Source organism: Zeugodacus cucurbitae, chromosome 4, assembly GCF_028554725.1.
Source record: "Zeugodacus cucurbitae isolate PBARC_wt_2022May chromosome 4, idZeuCucr1.2, whole genome shotgun sequence".
In the NCBI taxonomy this organism is placed as follows: domain Eukaryota; kingdom Metazoa; phylum Arthropoda; class Insecta; order Diptera; family Tephritidae; genus Zeugodacus; species Zeugodacus cucurbitae.
In genome coordinates, this window is record NC_071669.1 from 33,228,370 (window position 1) to 33,242,591 (window position 14,222).

General features: G+C 35.1%; 1 protein-coding gene across 4 annotated transcripts in view; it reads right to left on the minus strand.

Annotated features, from left to right (window-relative positions):
• The window catches only part of LOC105220418 (acireductone dioxygenase), a 137,592-nt gene extending 123,886 nt beyond the window's left edge, over nt 1–13,706 (minus strand). For 2 of the 4 annotated variants that reach the window (XR_008470837.1, XM_054228903.1), the window contains exons 1-2: nt 13,231–13,368; nt 12,909–13,128 (exon numbers count right to left, since the gene is read on the minus strand). Coding sequence is in view for 3 of the 4 variants with exons in the window: in XM_054228903.1 (XP_054084878.1) it covers nt 12,909–13,031 (123 nt within the window). In the remaining variant the exon portion in view is untranslated. Of the gene's footprint in view, nt 1–12,908; nt 13,129–13,230; nt 13,376–13,613 lie in introns of those variants that run through there. The other 2 variants (XM_054228905.1, XM_054228904.1) reach the window with 2 other exon arrangements.
• Between the last annotated feature and the right edge of the window lie 516 nt (nt 13,707–14,222).

Consider the following 14,222-nt stretch of genomic DNA (forward strand, 5'->3'; position numbering starts at 1 on the left):
AAGTTTCTTTACGGCATTTAACATCAGAGACACTCTTGTGGTAAACACAGAACGCGCACTTGTATTATGGCTTGAAGATCATGCGCAGAAGAGAATAACGGTAGACACTAGAATTCGAAAGCCCAGCAGTTTTATGAAAAAATAAAAAGTCAAGGGCGTGGTAGTGGTCCGATTTAACAACGAACGTGTTAGGGCATTTACGTACAAAACTGTGTTTGTTTTGCACGATAAACATAAGAAAAGCCACGAATAAGCAAAACCAACAAAAAACCTGCTGTCAATTAATTCTTTGTAAAATACAAACACATTTTTCATTACAATTGTACCTAGTATAGAATGATCAAATACCAACAACAAATCAATTCTAATAAGTTAAACATAATAATTAAAAGCTAAATGTTAGAGAAATTCATTTGCTGCTACAGTTGCCTTGATAAGTCTGAAGGCCTCTTACGGTTCAGTCGGTTTTCTCGTTCAGCAGTACCGATGAGTCGGGAGGCCTCTTCATTTACATGCTTTATAAGCCTCATTTCGTGAGTCTTAGCAAGTTTGGTTATTTCGTTTACTACTGAATTCATACCAAGATCACGGTGAAGGTCAGCAGATCTAACATTGAACTTGATTATATATAAATATTACTATTAGTTAGATACTTGATTATATAGAAAGCGTGGATCTCCTACCTACCAGATGGTAAAACTCAGCAAATTTTAAATCAAGCTCACATCTTTTTTTCTTGACATACTCTTTCCAGCGAAACTTAGCATCTAGGGTGATCCCTAGGTATGTACTTAGCATTATAGTGATGTGGTATAGAAGTACCATTTATATAAATGGGATGGTATGATGTTTTTTTAAGTAAAGTATACGTGCAATGATTTGGAATCGTTTAATTTAATGAGCCACTAAGAAGCTCATTTATGATCACGAAAGCAGAACTGATGTACTGGTATAAGGTGTTTTCGATCTATTTTTGATTTGAGACTCTTTTTGAGAACATTCTAGAAAACTTTCGATAGAGCTGGCGGCAGCGCTATTGGCCTATATCACACAAGACGAAGAAAGATTAAAAAATTAACGGGACATTACTTTCACAAATAAAATCAGCGCGTGCTGTTTTCGACTATCATGACATATATTCATTATAGCGTTTTTAGGCAGGAGCTAATTGATCAATTAACCGGCCTCTGCCCGATTAAAGATCGCTTATTAAGATCGATTTACATACAAAATAAAATATTCATTTATTTTTAATTGAATTTTAATCGACTTGAAAATCAAATGCACCTCTGCGAAAAAGACGTACGACATACGTTGTTTGTCTGCGATTGTCTGAATTTACATATATTCATGATAGCGTTTTTAGACAGGAGCTAATTGATCAATTAACCGGCCTCTGCTCGATTAAGATCGATTTACATACAAAATAAAATATTCATTTATTTTTAATTGAATTTTAATCGAGTTGAAAATCATATGCACCTCTGCGACAAAGACGTTCGATATACTTTCTTTGTCTGCGATTGTCTGATTTTTTTGATAAACGTATATCGTACGTTTTTGTCGAGGAGTTGATCAATTAGCTCCTGTTTAAAAACGCTATACGTGTTTTCAATAATCTGTTTTCATTGCCATTGGCACAAAACTGGGAATGTTTATCCGGAGGCGAATTTTTCATAATCAACATCATTCACCATAGATAGGAACAGTGCTGCTGACTATAAGGTGGATGCAAAAGAACCTTCTATACAAGCTTCCGAAGTTGCTATCGACTCAATATCAATATGTGAGGCCCGTCGTTGTCCTAAAGGAACACAAGTCTTCTCCTATTGTCCCAAACTGACCGGTTCTGGGCAATTATAATACTTTGACAGTCCCGTTGGTGTCCAGGTTCGAATTAAGTTTGGCAGTAGGGGGATAGCTAAAAAAAAAGTAATCGAACTAATCGGAAGTAATGATTTTCGTAAATGACAGGCAAATGTGTTGACGAATGAATTAAAAAAACGCAAAAAAATCGTCTGAAGTGTTTAATATTAATTAGATCATGAAAGTGAAATAAGTAGTTCTTAATTTAACATTAAACATTTCAGTGTCGGCTTTATTAATACATAAGTAATCGCAATCGTGCCCTGTTTGTTATGTTTTATGTTTGTAACTGAAGCGTAAAAGAATTTGAAAAAATTATATGAAAGGAAATGACAGAAACCCCCGAACCATATTGTCGAAAACAGATTTCCCCTGTGAACGCAATGGGTGATAAATCTTAAGCTCAACTTATACATGCTTGACTCAACTCAGCTTAGAAAAATTTGGCTTGGAAAACTTAAATGCAGTTATACTTCACACAACGTCAACTTCAGCTGTTATTATTATAGTTTCTGGGTAGAGTTGCCAGATGTGCAGATTTATCTTTAAAATTAAGTTTTTTAAATTAAAATATCACCATGATTGAAGTTTTAAAACTAGTATACAAAAAAATCTTCACTATCAATAGCTTTGAGCAGAATAGCACAAAAGAAACGTACATGCGTAGTTCAGTTTTTCGAGTTTTAGAATTGTTAGAAGATGTAAAAAATTGGAGCCAGCCAAGCGTATAAATGATAGGTAAATAAATAATTTATTCAAATTGTATTTGACATTTGCAATAAATTTTTTATTACATAAATTTGCGAAATAGTTTTTTTCTGAGCAGATCACCGCAAATTCTTGCAGAGATTTGCAATAGTTAAGTTTCTGTTTCAAAAATTACCCTCATATCGAAGCAATTTGATTTAATTTGTTTATTGCACTTAAAGTTAAACAAGTTTTTATGTTATAAATAAAATAAAAGATTTTTTTATCAAACACTTTAAAAACATAATTGTTGTGAAAAATGTATTTTCTTCTGAATAATCTTAACTATTTTCTATATTTGAAGATTTATAAGATTAGAATTTTAACATATTTAATTTTAACCGAAAACATTCAGGCGACACTAAAATAGTGTCATAATGAGAATGAAAGAGAAACAGTGAGAGAGATAGAGCAGTTCAAATATCAACGTAACTTAGAGTTCTAAATTCATTCAGGAAACACTGGAATAGTGTCATAATGAGAATGAAAGAGAAACATTGAGAGAGAGAGAGCAGTTCAAATGTCAACTTAACTTAGAGTTCTAAATTCAACAGACGGATTATCTGTCGGTAACACCACCTCTTTGTCGACTTTAAAGCTGCTTTCGACAGCACGAAAAGGAGCTGCCTTTATGCCGCGATGTCTGAATTTGGTATCCCCGCAAAACTAATACGGCTGTGTACGCTGACGTTGAGCAACACCAAAAGCTCCGTCAGGATCGGGGAGGACCTCTCCGAGCCGTTCGATACCAGACGAGGTTTCAGACAAAGTGACTCACTCTCGTGTGATTTCTTTAACCTGATGCTGGAGAAAATAATACGAGCTGCAGAGCTAAATAGAGAAGGTACAATCTTCTATAAGAGTGTACAGCTACTGGCGTACGCCGATGATATCGATATCATTGGAAACAACACCCGCGCCGTTAGTTCTGCTTTTTCCAGACTGGATAAGGAAGCGAAGCGTATGGGTCTGGTGGTGAACGAGGACAAGACGAAATATCTCCTGTCATCAAACAAACAGTCAGCGCATTCGCGTCTTGGCTCCCACTTCACTGTTGACAGTCATAACTTTGAAGTTGTAGATAATTTCGTCTACCTGGGAACCAGCATTAACAGCAAAAACAATGCCAGCCTGGAAATCCAACGCAGAATCACAACAGGTGCTACTATGGACTAAGTAGGCAATTGAAAAGTAAAGTCCTCTCTCGACGAACAAAAACCAAACTCTACAAGTCTCTCATCATTCCCGTCCTAATTTACGGTGAAGAAGCGTGGACGATGTCAACATCCAATGAGACGGCACAAGGAGTTTTCGAGAGAAAGGTTTTGCGGAAGATTTATGGTCCCTTAAACATTGGCAACGGTGAATACCGCAGACGATAGAACGATGAGCTGTATGTGGTATTCGACGACATAGACATAGTCCAACGAATAAAAAGACAGCGGCTACGCTGGCTAGGTCATATTGTTCGAATGGATGAAAGTGCTCCAACTCTGAAAGTATTCGATGCAGTTCCCCCTGGTGGAAGCCGAGGAAGAGGGAGACCTCCACTCCGATGGAAGAATTACATCCAAATATGCCCCTTTCTAGTGCGATCCTTTTTACTCAAGTTATCGCTTGCACGGACAGACGGACCAGACATCCGGATTTCAAGTCCACTCGTCATCCTGATCATTTATATATATATAACCCCATATCTAACCTTTTTATTTCTTGGTGACACAAACAACCGTTATGTGAACAAAACTATAATACTCTCTTTAGCAACTTTGTTGCGAGAGTATAAAAACGAAAGTGCTATATATAAAGTGGTTTCAGCCAGCAGTGCCGGAAGTTTCTTTACGGCATTTAACATCAGAGACACTCTTGTGGTAAACACAGAACGCGCACTTGTATTATGGCTTGAAGATCATGCGCAGAAGAGAATAACGGTAGACACTAGAATTCGAAAGCCCAGCAGTTTTATGAAAAAATAAAAAGTCAAGGGCGTGGTAGTGGTCCGATTTAACAACGAACGTGTTAGGGCATTTACGTACAAAACTGTGTTTGTTTTGCACGATAAACATAAGAAAAGCCACGAATAAGCAAAACCAACAAAAAACCTGCTGTCAATTAATTCTTTGTAAAATACAAACACATTTTTCATTACAATTGTACCTAGTATAGAATGATCAAATACCAACAACAAATCAATTCTAATAAGTTAAACATAATAATTAAAAGCTAAATGTTAGAGAAATTCATTTGCTGCTACAGTTGCCTTGATAAGTCTGAAGGCCTCTTACGGTTCAGTCGGTTTTCTCGTTCAGCAGTACCGATGAGTCGGGAGGCCTCTTCATTTACATGCTTTATAAGCCTCATTTCGTGAGTCTTAGCAAGTTTGGTTATTTCGTTTACTACTGAATTCATACCAAGATCACGGTGAAGGTCAGCAGATCTAACATTGAACTTGATTATATATAAATATTACTATTAGTTAGATACTTGATTATATAGAAAGCGTGGATCTCCTACCTACCAGATGGTAAAACTCAGCAAATTTTAAATCAAGCTCACATCTTTTTTTCTTGACATACTCTTTCCAGCGAAACTTAGCATCTAGGGTGATCCCTAGGTATGTACTTAGCATTATAGTGATGTGGTATAGAAGTACCATTTATATAAATGGGATGGTATGATGTTTTTTTAAGTAAAGTATACGTGCAATGATTTGGAATCGTTTAATTTAATGAGCCACTAAGAAGCTCATTTATGATCACGAAAGCAGAACTGATGTACTGGTATAAGGTGTTTTCGATCTATTTTTGATTTGAGACTCTTTTTGAGAACATTCTAGAAAACTTTCGATAGAGCTGGCGGCAGCGCTATTGGCCTATATCACACAAGACGAAGAAAGATTAAAAAATTAACGGGACATTACTTTCACAAATAAAATCAGCGCGTGCTGTTTTCGACTATCATGACATATATTCATTATAGCGTTTTTAGGCAGGAGCTAATTGATCAATTAACCGGCCTCTGCCCGATTAAAGATCGCTTATTAAGATCGATTTACATGCAAAATAAAATATTCATTTATTTTTAATTGAATTTTAATCGACTTGAAAATCAAATGCACCTCTGCGAAAAAGACGTACGACATACGTTGTTTGTCTGCGATTGTCTGAATTTACATATATTCATGATAGCGTTTTTAGACAGGAGCTAATTGATCAATTAACCGGCCTCTGCTCGATTAAGATCGATTTACATACAAAATAAAATATTCATTTATTTTTAATTGAATTTTAATCGAGTTGAAAATCATATGCACCTCTGCGACAAAGACGTTCGATATACTTTCTTTGTCTGCGATTGTCTGATTTTTTTGATAAACGTATATCGTACGTTTTTGTCGAGGAGTTGATCAATTAGCTCCTGTTTAAAAACGCTATACGTGTTTTCAATAATCTGTTTTCATTGCCATTGGCACAAAACTGGGAATGTTTATCCGGAGGCGAATTTTTCATAATCAACATCATTCACCATAGATAGGAACAGTGCTGCTGACTATAAGGTGGATGCAAAAGAACCTTCTATACAAGCTTCCGAAGTTGCTATCGACTCAATATCAATATGTGAGGCCCGTCGTTGTCCTAAAGGAACACAAGTCTTCTCCTATTGTCCCAAACTGACCGGTTCTGGGCAATTATAATACTTTGACAGTCCCGTTGGTGTCCAGGTTCGAATTAAGTTTGGCAGTAGGGGGATAGCTAAAAAAAAAGTAATCGAACTAATCGGAAGTAATGATTTTCGTAAATGACAGGCAAATGTGTTGACGAATGAATTAAAAAAACGCAAAAAAATCGTCTGAAGTGTTTAATATTAATTAGATCATGAAAGTGAAATAAGTAGTTCTTAATTTAACATTAAACATTTCAGTGTCGGCTTTATTAATACATAAGTAATCGCAATCGTGCCCTGTTTGTTATGTTTTATGTTTGTAACTGAAGCGTAAAAGAATTTGAAAAAATTATATGAAAGGAAATGACAGAAACCCCCGAACCATATTGTCGAAAACAGATTTCCCCTGTGAACGCAATGGGTGATAAATCTTAAGCTCAACTTATACATGCTTGACTCAACTCAGCTTAGAAAAATTTGGCTTGGAAAACTTAAATGCAGTTATACTTCACACAACGTCAACTTCAGCTGTTATTATTATAGTTTCTGGGTAGAGTTGCCAGATGTGCAGATTTATCTTTAAAATTAAGTTTTTTAAATTAAAATATCACCATGATTGAAGTTTTAAAACTAGTATACAAAAAATCTTCACTATCAATAGCTTTGAGCAGAATAGCACAAAAGAAACGTACATGCGTAGTTCAGTTTTTCGAGTTTTAGAATTGTTAGAAGATGTAAAAAATTGGAGCCAGCCAAGCGTATAAATGATAGGTAAATAAATAATTTATTCAAATTGTATTTGACATTTGCAATAAATTTTTTATTACATAAATTTGCGAAATAGTTTTTTTCTGAGCAGATCACCGCAAATTCTTGCAGAGATTTGCAATAGTTAAGTTTCTGTTTCAAAAATTACCCTCATATCGAAGCAATTTGATTTAATTTGTTTATTGCACTTAAAGTTAAACAAGTTTTTATGTTATAAATAAAATAAAAGATTTTTTTATCAAACACTTTAAAAACATAATTGTTGTGAAAAATGTATTTTCTTCTGAATAATCTTAACTATTTTCTATATTTGAAGATTTATAAGATTAGAATTTTAACATATTTAATTTTAACCGAAAACATTCAGGCGACACTAAAATAGTGTCATAATGAGAATGAAAGAGAAACAGTGAGAGAGATAGAGCAGTTCAAATATCAACGTAACTTAGAGTTCTAAATTCATTCAGGAAACACTGGAATAGTGTCATAATGAGAATGAAAGAGAAACATTGAGAGAGAGAGAGCAGTTCAAATGTCAACTTAACTTAGAGTTCTAAATTCAACAGACGGATTATCTGTCGGTAATCAAATACATGCAAGGCCCATTAAACAGATCTTTTATGTGGCAGTTCTCAAGTCTGGCTAGGTCTAGTCAAGCATCTATAACTGGAGCTTTATGGTATTGTACAAAGAAGTAGAGAAACTATCAGCTGTTAAAACGTAAACAATCGAGCTGATAAATCACAGCTGAGAAGGGTTCATGGAGAACTGTCAAGTAGTACCAGGAGATGAGTTTCTTTTGGCATCCAAGATGGATGAGGAAAATGGTTGCATTGTAGAATTTTTGCGAAATTTATTGAAAAGTTGTACAAAAAATACTAATTATTTGAAAGCATGTAATACTTTTTCGATAAAAAACAGTTCCTTTTTTCACTAATTGTTGCAACACCAGGAGATGGTGAATCCGATTCCCCAATCGACGACGATGGAGCAGATGTTCCATTGCCCGACCGTAAGGAAATTCGAATAGCAATTACCCGCTTGAAGAACAATAAGGCGGCGGGGGCCGATGGATTACCGGCCGAGCTATTCAAATACGGCGGCGAAGAGCTGATAAGGTGATTGCATCAGCTTCTTTGCCGAATATGGTCGGAAGAAAGCATGCCTGACGATTGGAATCTCAGTGTACTCTGCCCAATACATAAAAAGGGAGACCCCACAATTTGCGCCAATTAACGTGGGATAAGCCTCCTCAACATCGCGTATAAGGTCCTGTCGAGCGTACTGTGTGAAAGACTAAAGCCCACCGTGAACAAACTGATTGGACCTTATCAGTGTGGCTTTAGACCTGGAAAATCAACAACAGACCAGATATTCACCATGCGCCAAATTTTGGAGAAGACCCGTGAAAATAGGATCGACACACACCACCTCTTTGTCGACTTTAAAGCTGCTTTCGACAGCACGAAAAGGAGCTGCCTTTATGCCGCGATGTCTGAATTTGGTATCCCCGCAAAACTAATACGGCTGTGTACGCTGACGTTGAGCAACACCAAAAGCTCCGTCAGGATCGGGGAGGACCTCTCCGAGCCGTTCGATACCAGACGAGGTTTCAGACAAAGTGACTCACTCTCGTGTGATTTCTTTAACCTGATGCTGGAGAAAATAATACGAGCTGCAGAGCTAAATAGAGAAGGTACAATCTTCTATAAGAGTGTACAGCTACTGGCGTACGCCGATGATATCGATATCATTGGAAACAACACCCGCGCCGTTAGTTCTGCTTTTTCCAGACTGGATAAGGAAGCGAAGCGTATGGGTCTGGTGGTGAACGAGGACAAGACGAAATATCTCCTGTCATCAAACAAACAGTCAGCGCATTCGCGTCTTGGCTCCCACTTCACTGTTGACAGTCATAACTTTGAAGTTGTAGATAATTTCGTCTACCTGGGAACCAGCATTAACAGCAAAAACAATGCCAGCCTGGAAATCCAACGCAGAATCACAACAGGTGCTACTATGGACTAAGTAGGCAATTGAAAAGTAAAGTCCTCTCTCGACGAACAAAAACCAAACTCTACAAGTCTCTCATCATTCCCGTCCTAATTTACGGTGAAGAAGCGTGGACGATGTCAACATCCAATGAGACGGCACAAGGAGTTTTCGAGAGAAAGGTTTTGCGGAAGATTTATGGTCCCTTAAACATTGGCAACGGTGAATACCGCAGACGATAGAACGATGAGCTGTATGTGGTATTCGACGACATAGACATAGTCCAACGAATAAAAAGACAGCGGCTACGCTGGCTAGGTCATATTGTTCGAATGGATGAAAGTGCTCCAACTCTGAAAGTATTCGATGCAGTTCCCCCTGGTGGAAGCCGAGGAAGAGGGAGACCTCCACTCCGATGGAAGAACCAGGTGGAGAGGGACCTGGCTTCGCTTTGTATAACCAATTTTTATTAATTTTAACAATATCCAAAATTTACCTGCTTTTGTAATCACTATTAACTAATTAATAAATTTTGGGTACATTTGACTGCTTTTGTAATCACCGTATCCAAAATTATCGAAATCACAACTAAAATTCCTACTGTGATCACTGAACAGTGATTGCTACTTTCGAACTGATATTGTTACTGAACAGTGATTGCTACTTTCGACAAAGAACATTCTTTCACTGAAGTGCTATTGCTACAGTGATCGAATTAGAATTATTGAACTGTTATTAGCGGCCTTTACACGGTCACATATGTGTGACATCACACCAAGTTATATCGTGTAAAGGGGGAAAAAACATTCATGTCACACATGTTCAAAGTTTTCAAAATTTTTTAATTTTTCTGCTGGTGTGTCACACAAGTGTGATCGTGTGAAGGGTTGCATGATGCACGCAGTGTATTTTTTCAGTCGAAAAAAGACAGTGTGCAGAGACGAGCAATTTTGGAAAGAGTTTAATTAATGGCGTTATCAGAGCCAAGAGGTCGTTGTAAACTGCAACATCCATCCTTAGAAAGTTTTTGTAATGCTTTTTGTAATCTTTGCAAGATATTTCTAGTTCTTTAACAAATTTGTATGCGAGAGTGTTGGTCTTTTCTTACGCCAATCTTGCACCCAAATTCGTTTTTTCTTGCCACTTTTTGCAATTTCTTCCTCTTCCTCCATTTCCAAAAATTCTTCAATAAGAAGAGCTGACACTAATGCGCGTGCCATGTTTACTCGTTGAAATCTGAACGAAAGTGAAGTTCACACACATACATGACCGTATGAACGAAAACGTCAAACTTCTGCGTCATACCATGTTCGCGAGCATGTGTGACCGTGTAAAGGCCGCTATTGTTACTGAACTCCTATATGTACTGTGATCGAACAAAAACACTGAACTTCTCTATAGCTACTGTCACAGTACATACAGTAGAAAACCTTATTCGTGGGGAATTCTCGGTGGTAAGATAGCCGCCATCTTGGAAAAACACAGTGCTGTATATATTGAGTAATTAATTTTAGTAAAACTTTAGTCTTTAGTGCAAAGCTTGGAAGTACACAAAAGCTTTATGAGCTTGAAACGAAACGTGGTCGCCTCCTTATTAAACATTTTTAAAACAAAATATGTCATGATCCTATTGAATAGGTATTTCAAACCATCGGATCCAAGGTAAAAATAATCAAAATCGTCATTTAATACTAATTCAAGTTTTTTACGAAATTTATAAAAGGCTCAAGAGCTTTTACTAAGTTTGACGAATACTACAATTTGTATGTTCTAAAAGTATAGACATCTTCAGAGATTTAGCCTTTCTCGAATAGTGTTAAAGACAGCAAACAATTGTGCATTTTTAAATATTATTTATATATATAACCATATAAATATGCAAATGAATTTCTCTAAAGGAAATCGTTTTCAATTATTGCTGACTATTTATGGAAGACATTGTCAAAGAAGTTTGCAAAAAACTTTCTTGAACCAGACATACATACTCTTTCAAGGCTATTTAGTGAAAATTATTGTAATTGTTTCATAGTAATATTAAATCTTTTAAAATTTGAAAACACTTAATACAATGTCACCAATCCAAGGATGTATTTATTTTAATTCAATATTTAAAAATTAGTTAAATCGCGTTATACACTTGTACATAAAATATAACTAACTTATCAATAAATAACATTTAATACCACCATAAAATTTAATAAATATGCGAAATAATTTAAAATAATTCCAATAATAATGAAAAAAAATTTATTTTATTTAATAATTATTTATTTACTGTTCATCGGACTTTAAAATTTTTGTGAAGATTAAATGCTAGCACAACACCCTAATTACCACAATTGTAGCATAAAAGCGTAGCACACAACCCAAGTACGCCTCGGTGGTGTGTTATAAGAGGAAAATTAATGTAATAAAACCAAAGGTTTTCTGTATATACTGAGGCTACTGTGATCGAACTCAAATTACTTAACTGCAATAGCGATTTTAAATCACTGATATTTACAAAAATTGATCGCTGTTGCTATACGCGATTTTTCAATCACAGTGAAAAAATCACCGGTAGTGAAATATCGCTCATCACTAATAGCTAATATATAATATATTGTACTCATTTGAAAAAATAGTGTAATGTTAAATTTTTATTTATTTATATCACTTAGCGTCAGCTGTTTAAAAGGGACAAATATTTATATATTTGAATGGAGTAACTTGGAAAATAATTGTTGCACCATTTGAAAAAACCTTAACTCCGTATGTACATAGGTCTGCTGCCATAAAGTGGCCATACATGATACAATTAAGGTTTAAAAGAAAAAATGTGTTCATATAAATATATAGACAAAAACATAAAATTGATAATATAACAAATTTATATAATTATTATAAGAAGGGTTCTTTTATTAACTGCTTGATCTCTCCCATATTTATTCATTGATGAACGCGCGTAATATCGATTTGTATTTCGCGTACGGCCGATTGAAACCACATATACATATGTCGTGTATGGCTTCATTTGAATAAAATTTTTCCATATTTCTTACAATAAAAATATACATATGCATATTTACTTATTTCCGCTTAAGTATGTATAAATTGTATTTTCCATTCCCGATTGTGTCTATAAATACTTCAAAATAATTAAATTATAATACTGTTTAAATTACTGCTAATTTTTAGTACCATATCGCATTACAAAGCTATTTCGAAAATTATACTTATAGGAAAATAAATCTTCTGGTTTGAATTAAATAATATATTTTCAAATATTTATGTGTGGTATTCATCCCTATCAAGAATAATTAATATAATTGAATTTCGTAATACTAAATAACATAATAATAATACCAAAAATTCGAATGGTAATAAACAATAATACACAAATTTTTGATTATGCGAAACTCTTTTTGGGGAATATGAATTAGCTCAACATAGGGGGCCATGTTGGCTTAAATGTCAAAAGTAGTTTCAGGAGGTGGGTTTTTGGAGTTTCTCTACTTTTCTATACAATGATTTATTGTCTGCCAATAATTAGCGAAATAGTATTCGTGTGTGAACGCGGTCTTACTTGACAAACTATATGCATCCTTTCAACTAACCATGTGCATCAAGAATTCAATATTTTAACAAATCATTGATATAGTGAAGTAATATATGTATGCATTTACTTCTTTGCAGACGTAATAATGTATAATAAGGCATTTCCGATAATATCCCATAATTTGTATTAGATCATCAACATACTTTCAGAATATACACATTAATTGTATGAAGTAATGAATATCACGAATCGTCAAACGTGTTGAACAAGTCTCGATAACTAGCGTATAGTATGTACAACTAGAATAACTATTAAATATTTACACAATACTTACAGAATAGTGTTCAACACCTGTTTTCTGATAAAGAGTTTCTAGTGACAGGTATTCATGTGGGCTTTTATGATGTTCCAAACGCTGGTCAGCGTCTTTATTATCCATATACCACGCCTTTACCATTTTGAATTCACAACAGATCTAATTGATACGTTCTCAAAATCGAAAAGCTATTGCGTTTATCAAACACTGGCTAACATTCCATTATACGAATGCATACCTACATACACACGAACAAATAGTGTAAACACATGGCCATATTGTGTAGATTCATTTGTGTTCATAGTCGAGCGTATGTATGTATATGATTATGGAAAATTACCTCAAGCAATAATCAAAACTGACGACTTTTCGTAATTTCTAATACAGTAATCGTCTGTATGCAAAGTTTTTAAGCCGTATGAATACACATTCAGCATTACTAATTCTAAACTTAGTATAAATAAACTTTGTAACAGTGTTGCGTTTAGGAACAACAAAACATTTTCTATAAGAAATTGACATTCTAATTGAAGTGAAAAAATCAAATTCATTGTAGATAACAAGAATACTTTTAGGAAAGCGTAAAGGACTGTCTGAATTATTTGTGCAGAAAATGTTTTAAGGACAAAATAGCAAAAACAAAAAAAATTGAAATCATTAATGAGATGCCAAATGATGTGTTTAATCGCTTGTAATAGTAAAAATATTTAAAAATTGGCTAACCTTTCTTCTTTGGTCGCTATTGTATTGAGCAATTGCAGCCACAAAATTAGCTATGCGTTGATTGCTTTTTTTGCGCATTTATTGCGTAGCGTTGCCACTGTGTTTGGGAATGTGATATTTTGTTCGAGTGCAAAGCAAAATACATTTAGGAAGTCAGCCTGCCACTGCTACAAATGTAACACTCTAGAGGCACCAAAGCGGGGAAGACACTTAAATGAATTCCGCTTAAGTGCCTCGAGGCCCTTACCAAACTTTTTTTCCAATACCTCGATCCACTATTTTTATACTCTCGCAACAAAAGTTGCTAAGAGAGTATTATAGTTTTGTTCACATAACGGTTGTTTGTGTCACCAAGAAATAAAGGAGTTAGATATGGGGTTATATATATCAAAATGATCGGGGTGACGAGACGAGTCAAAATCCGAATGTCTGTCTGTCCGTTCGTCCGTCCAAGCAACGGATAACTTGAGTAAAAATTGAGATATATTGATGAAACTTGGAACACACGTTCCTTGGGACCGTGAGAGCTTTCGAAAATGGGCAAAATCGGACCACTGCCATGCCCACAAAATGACGAAAACCGAAAACGCATAAAATGTCATAACAAAG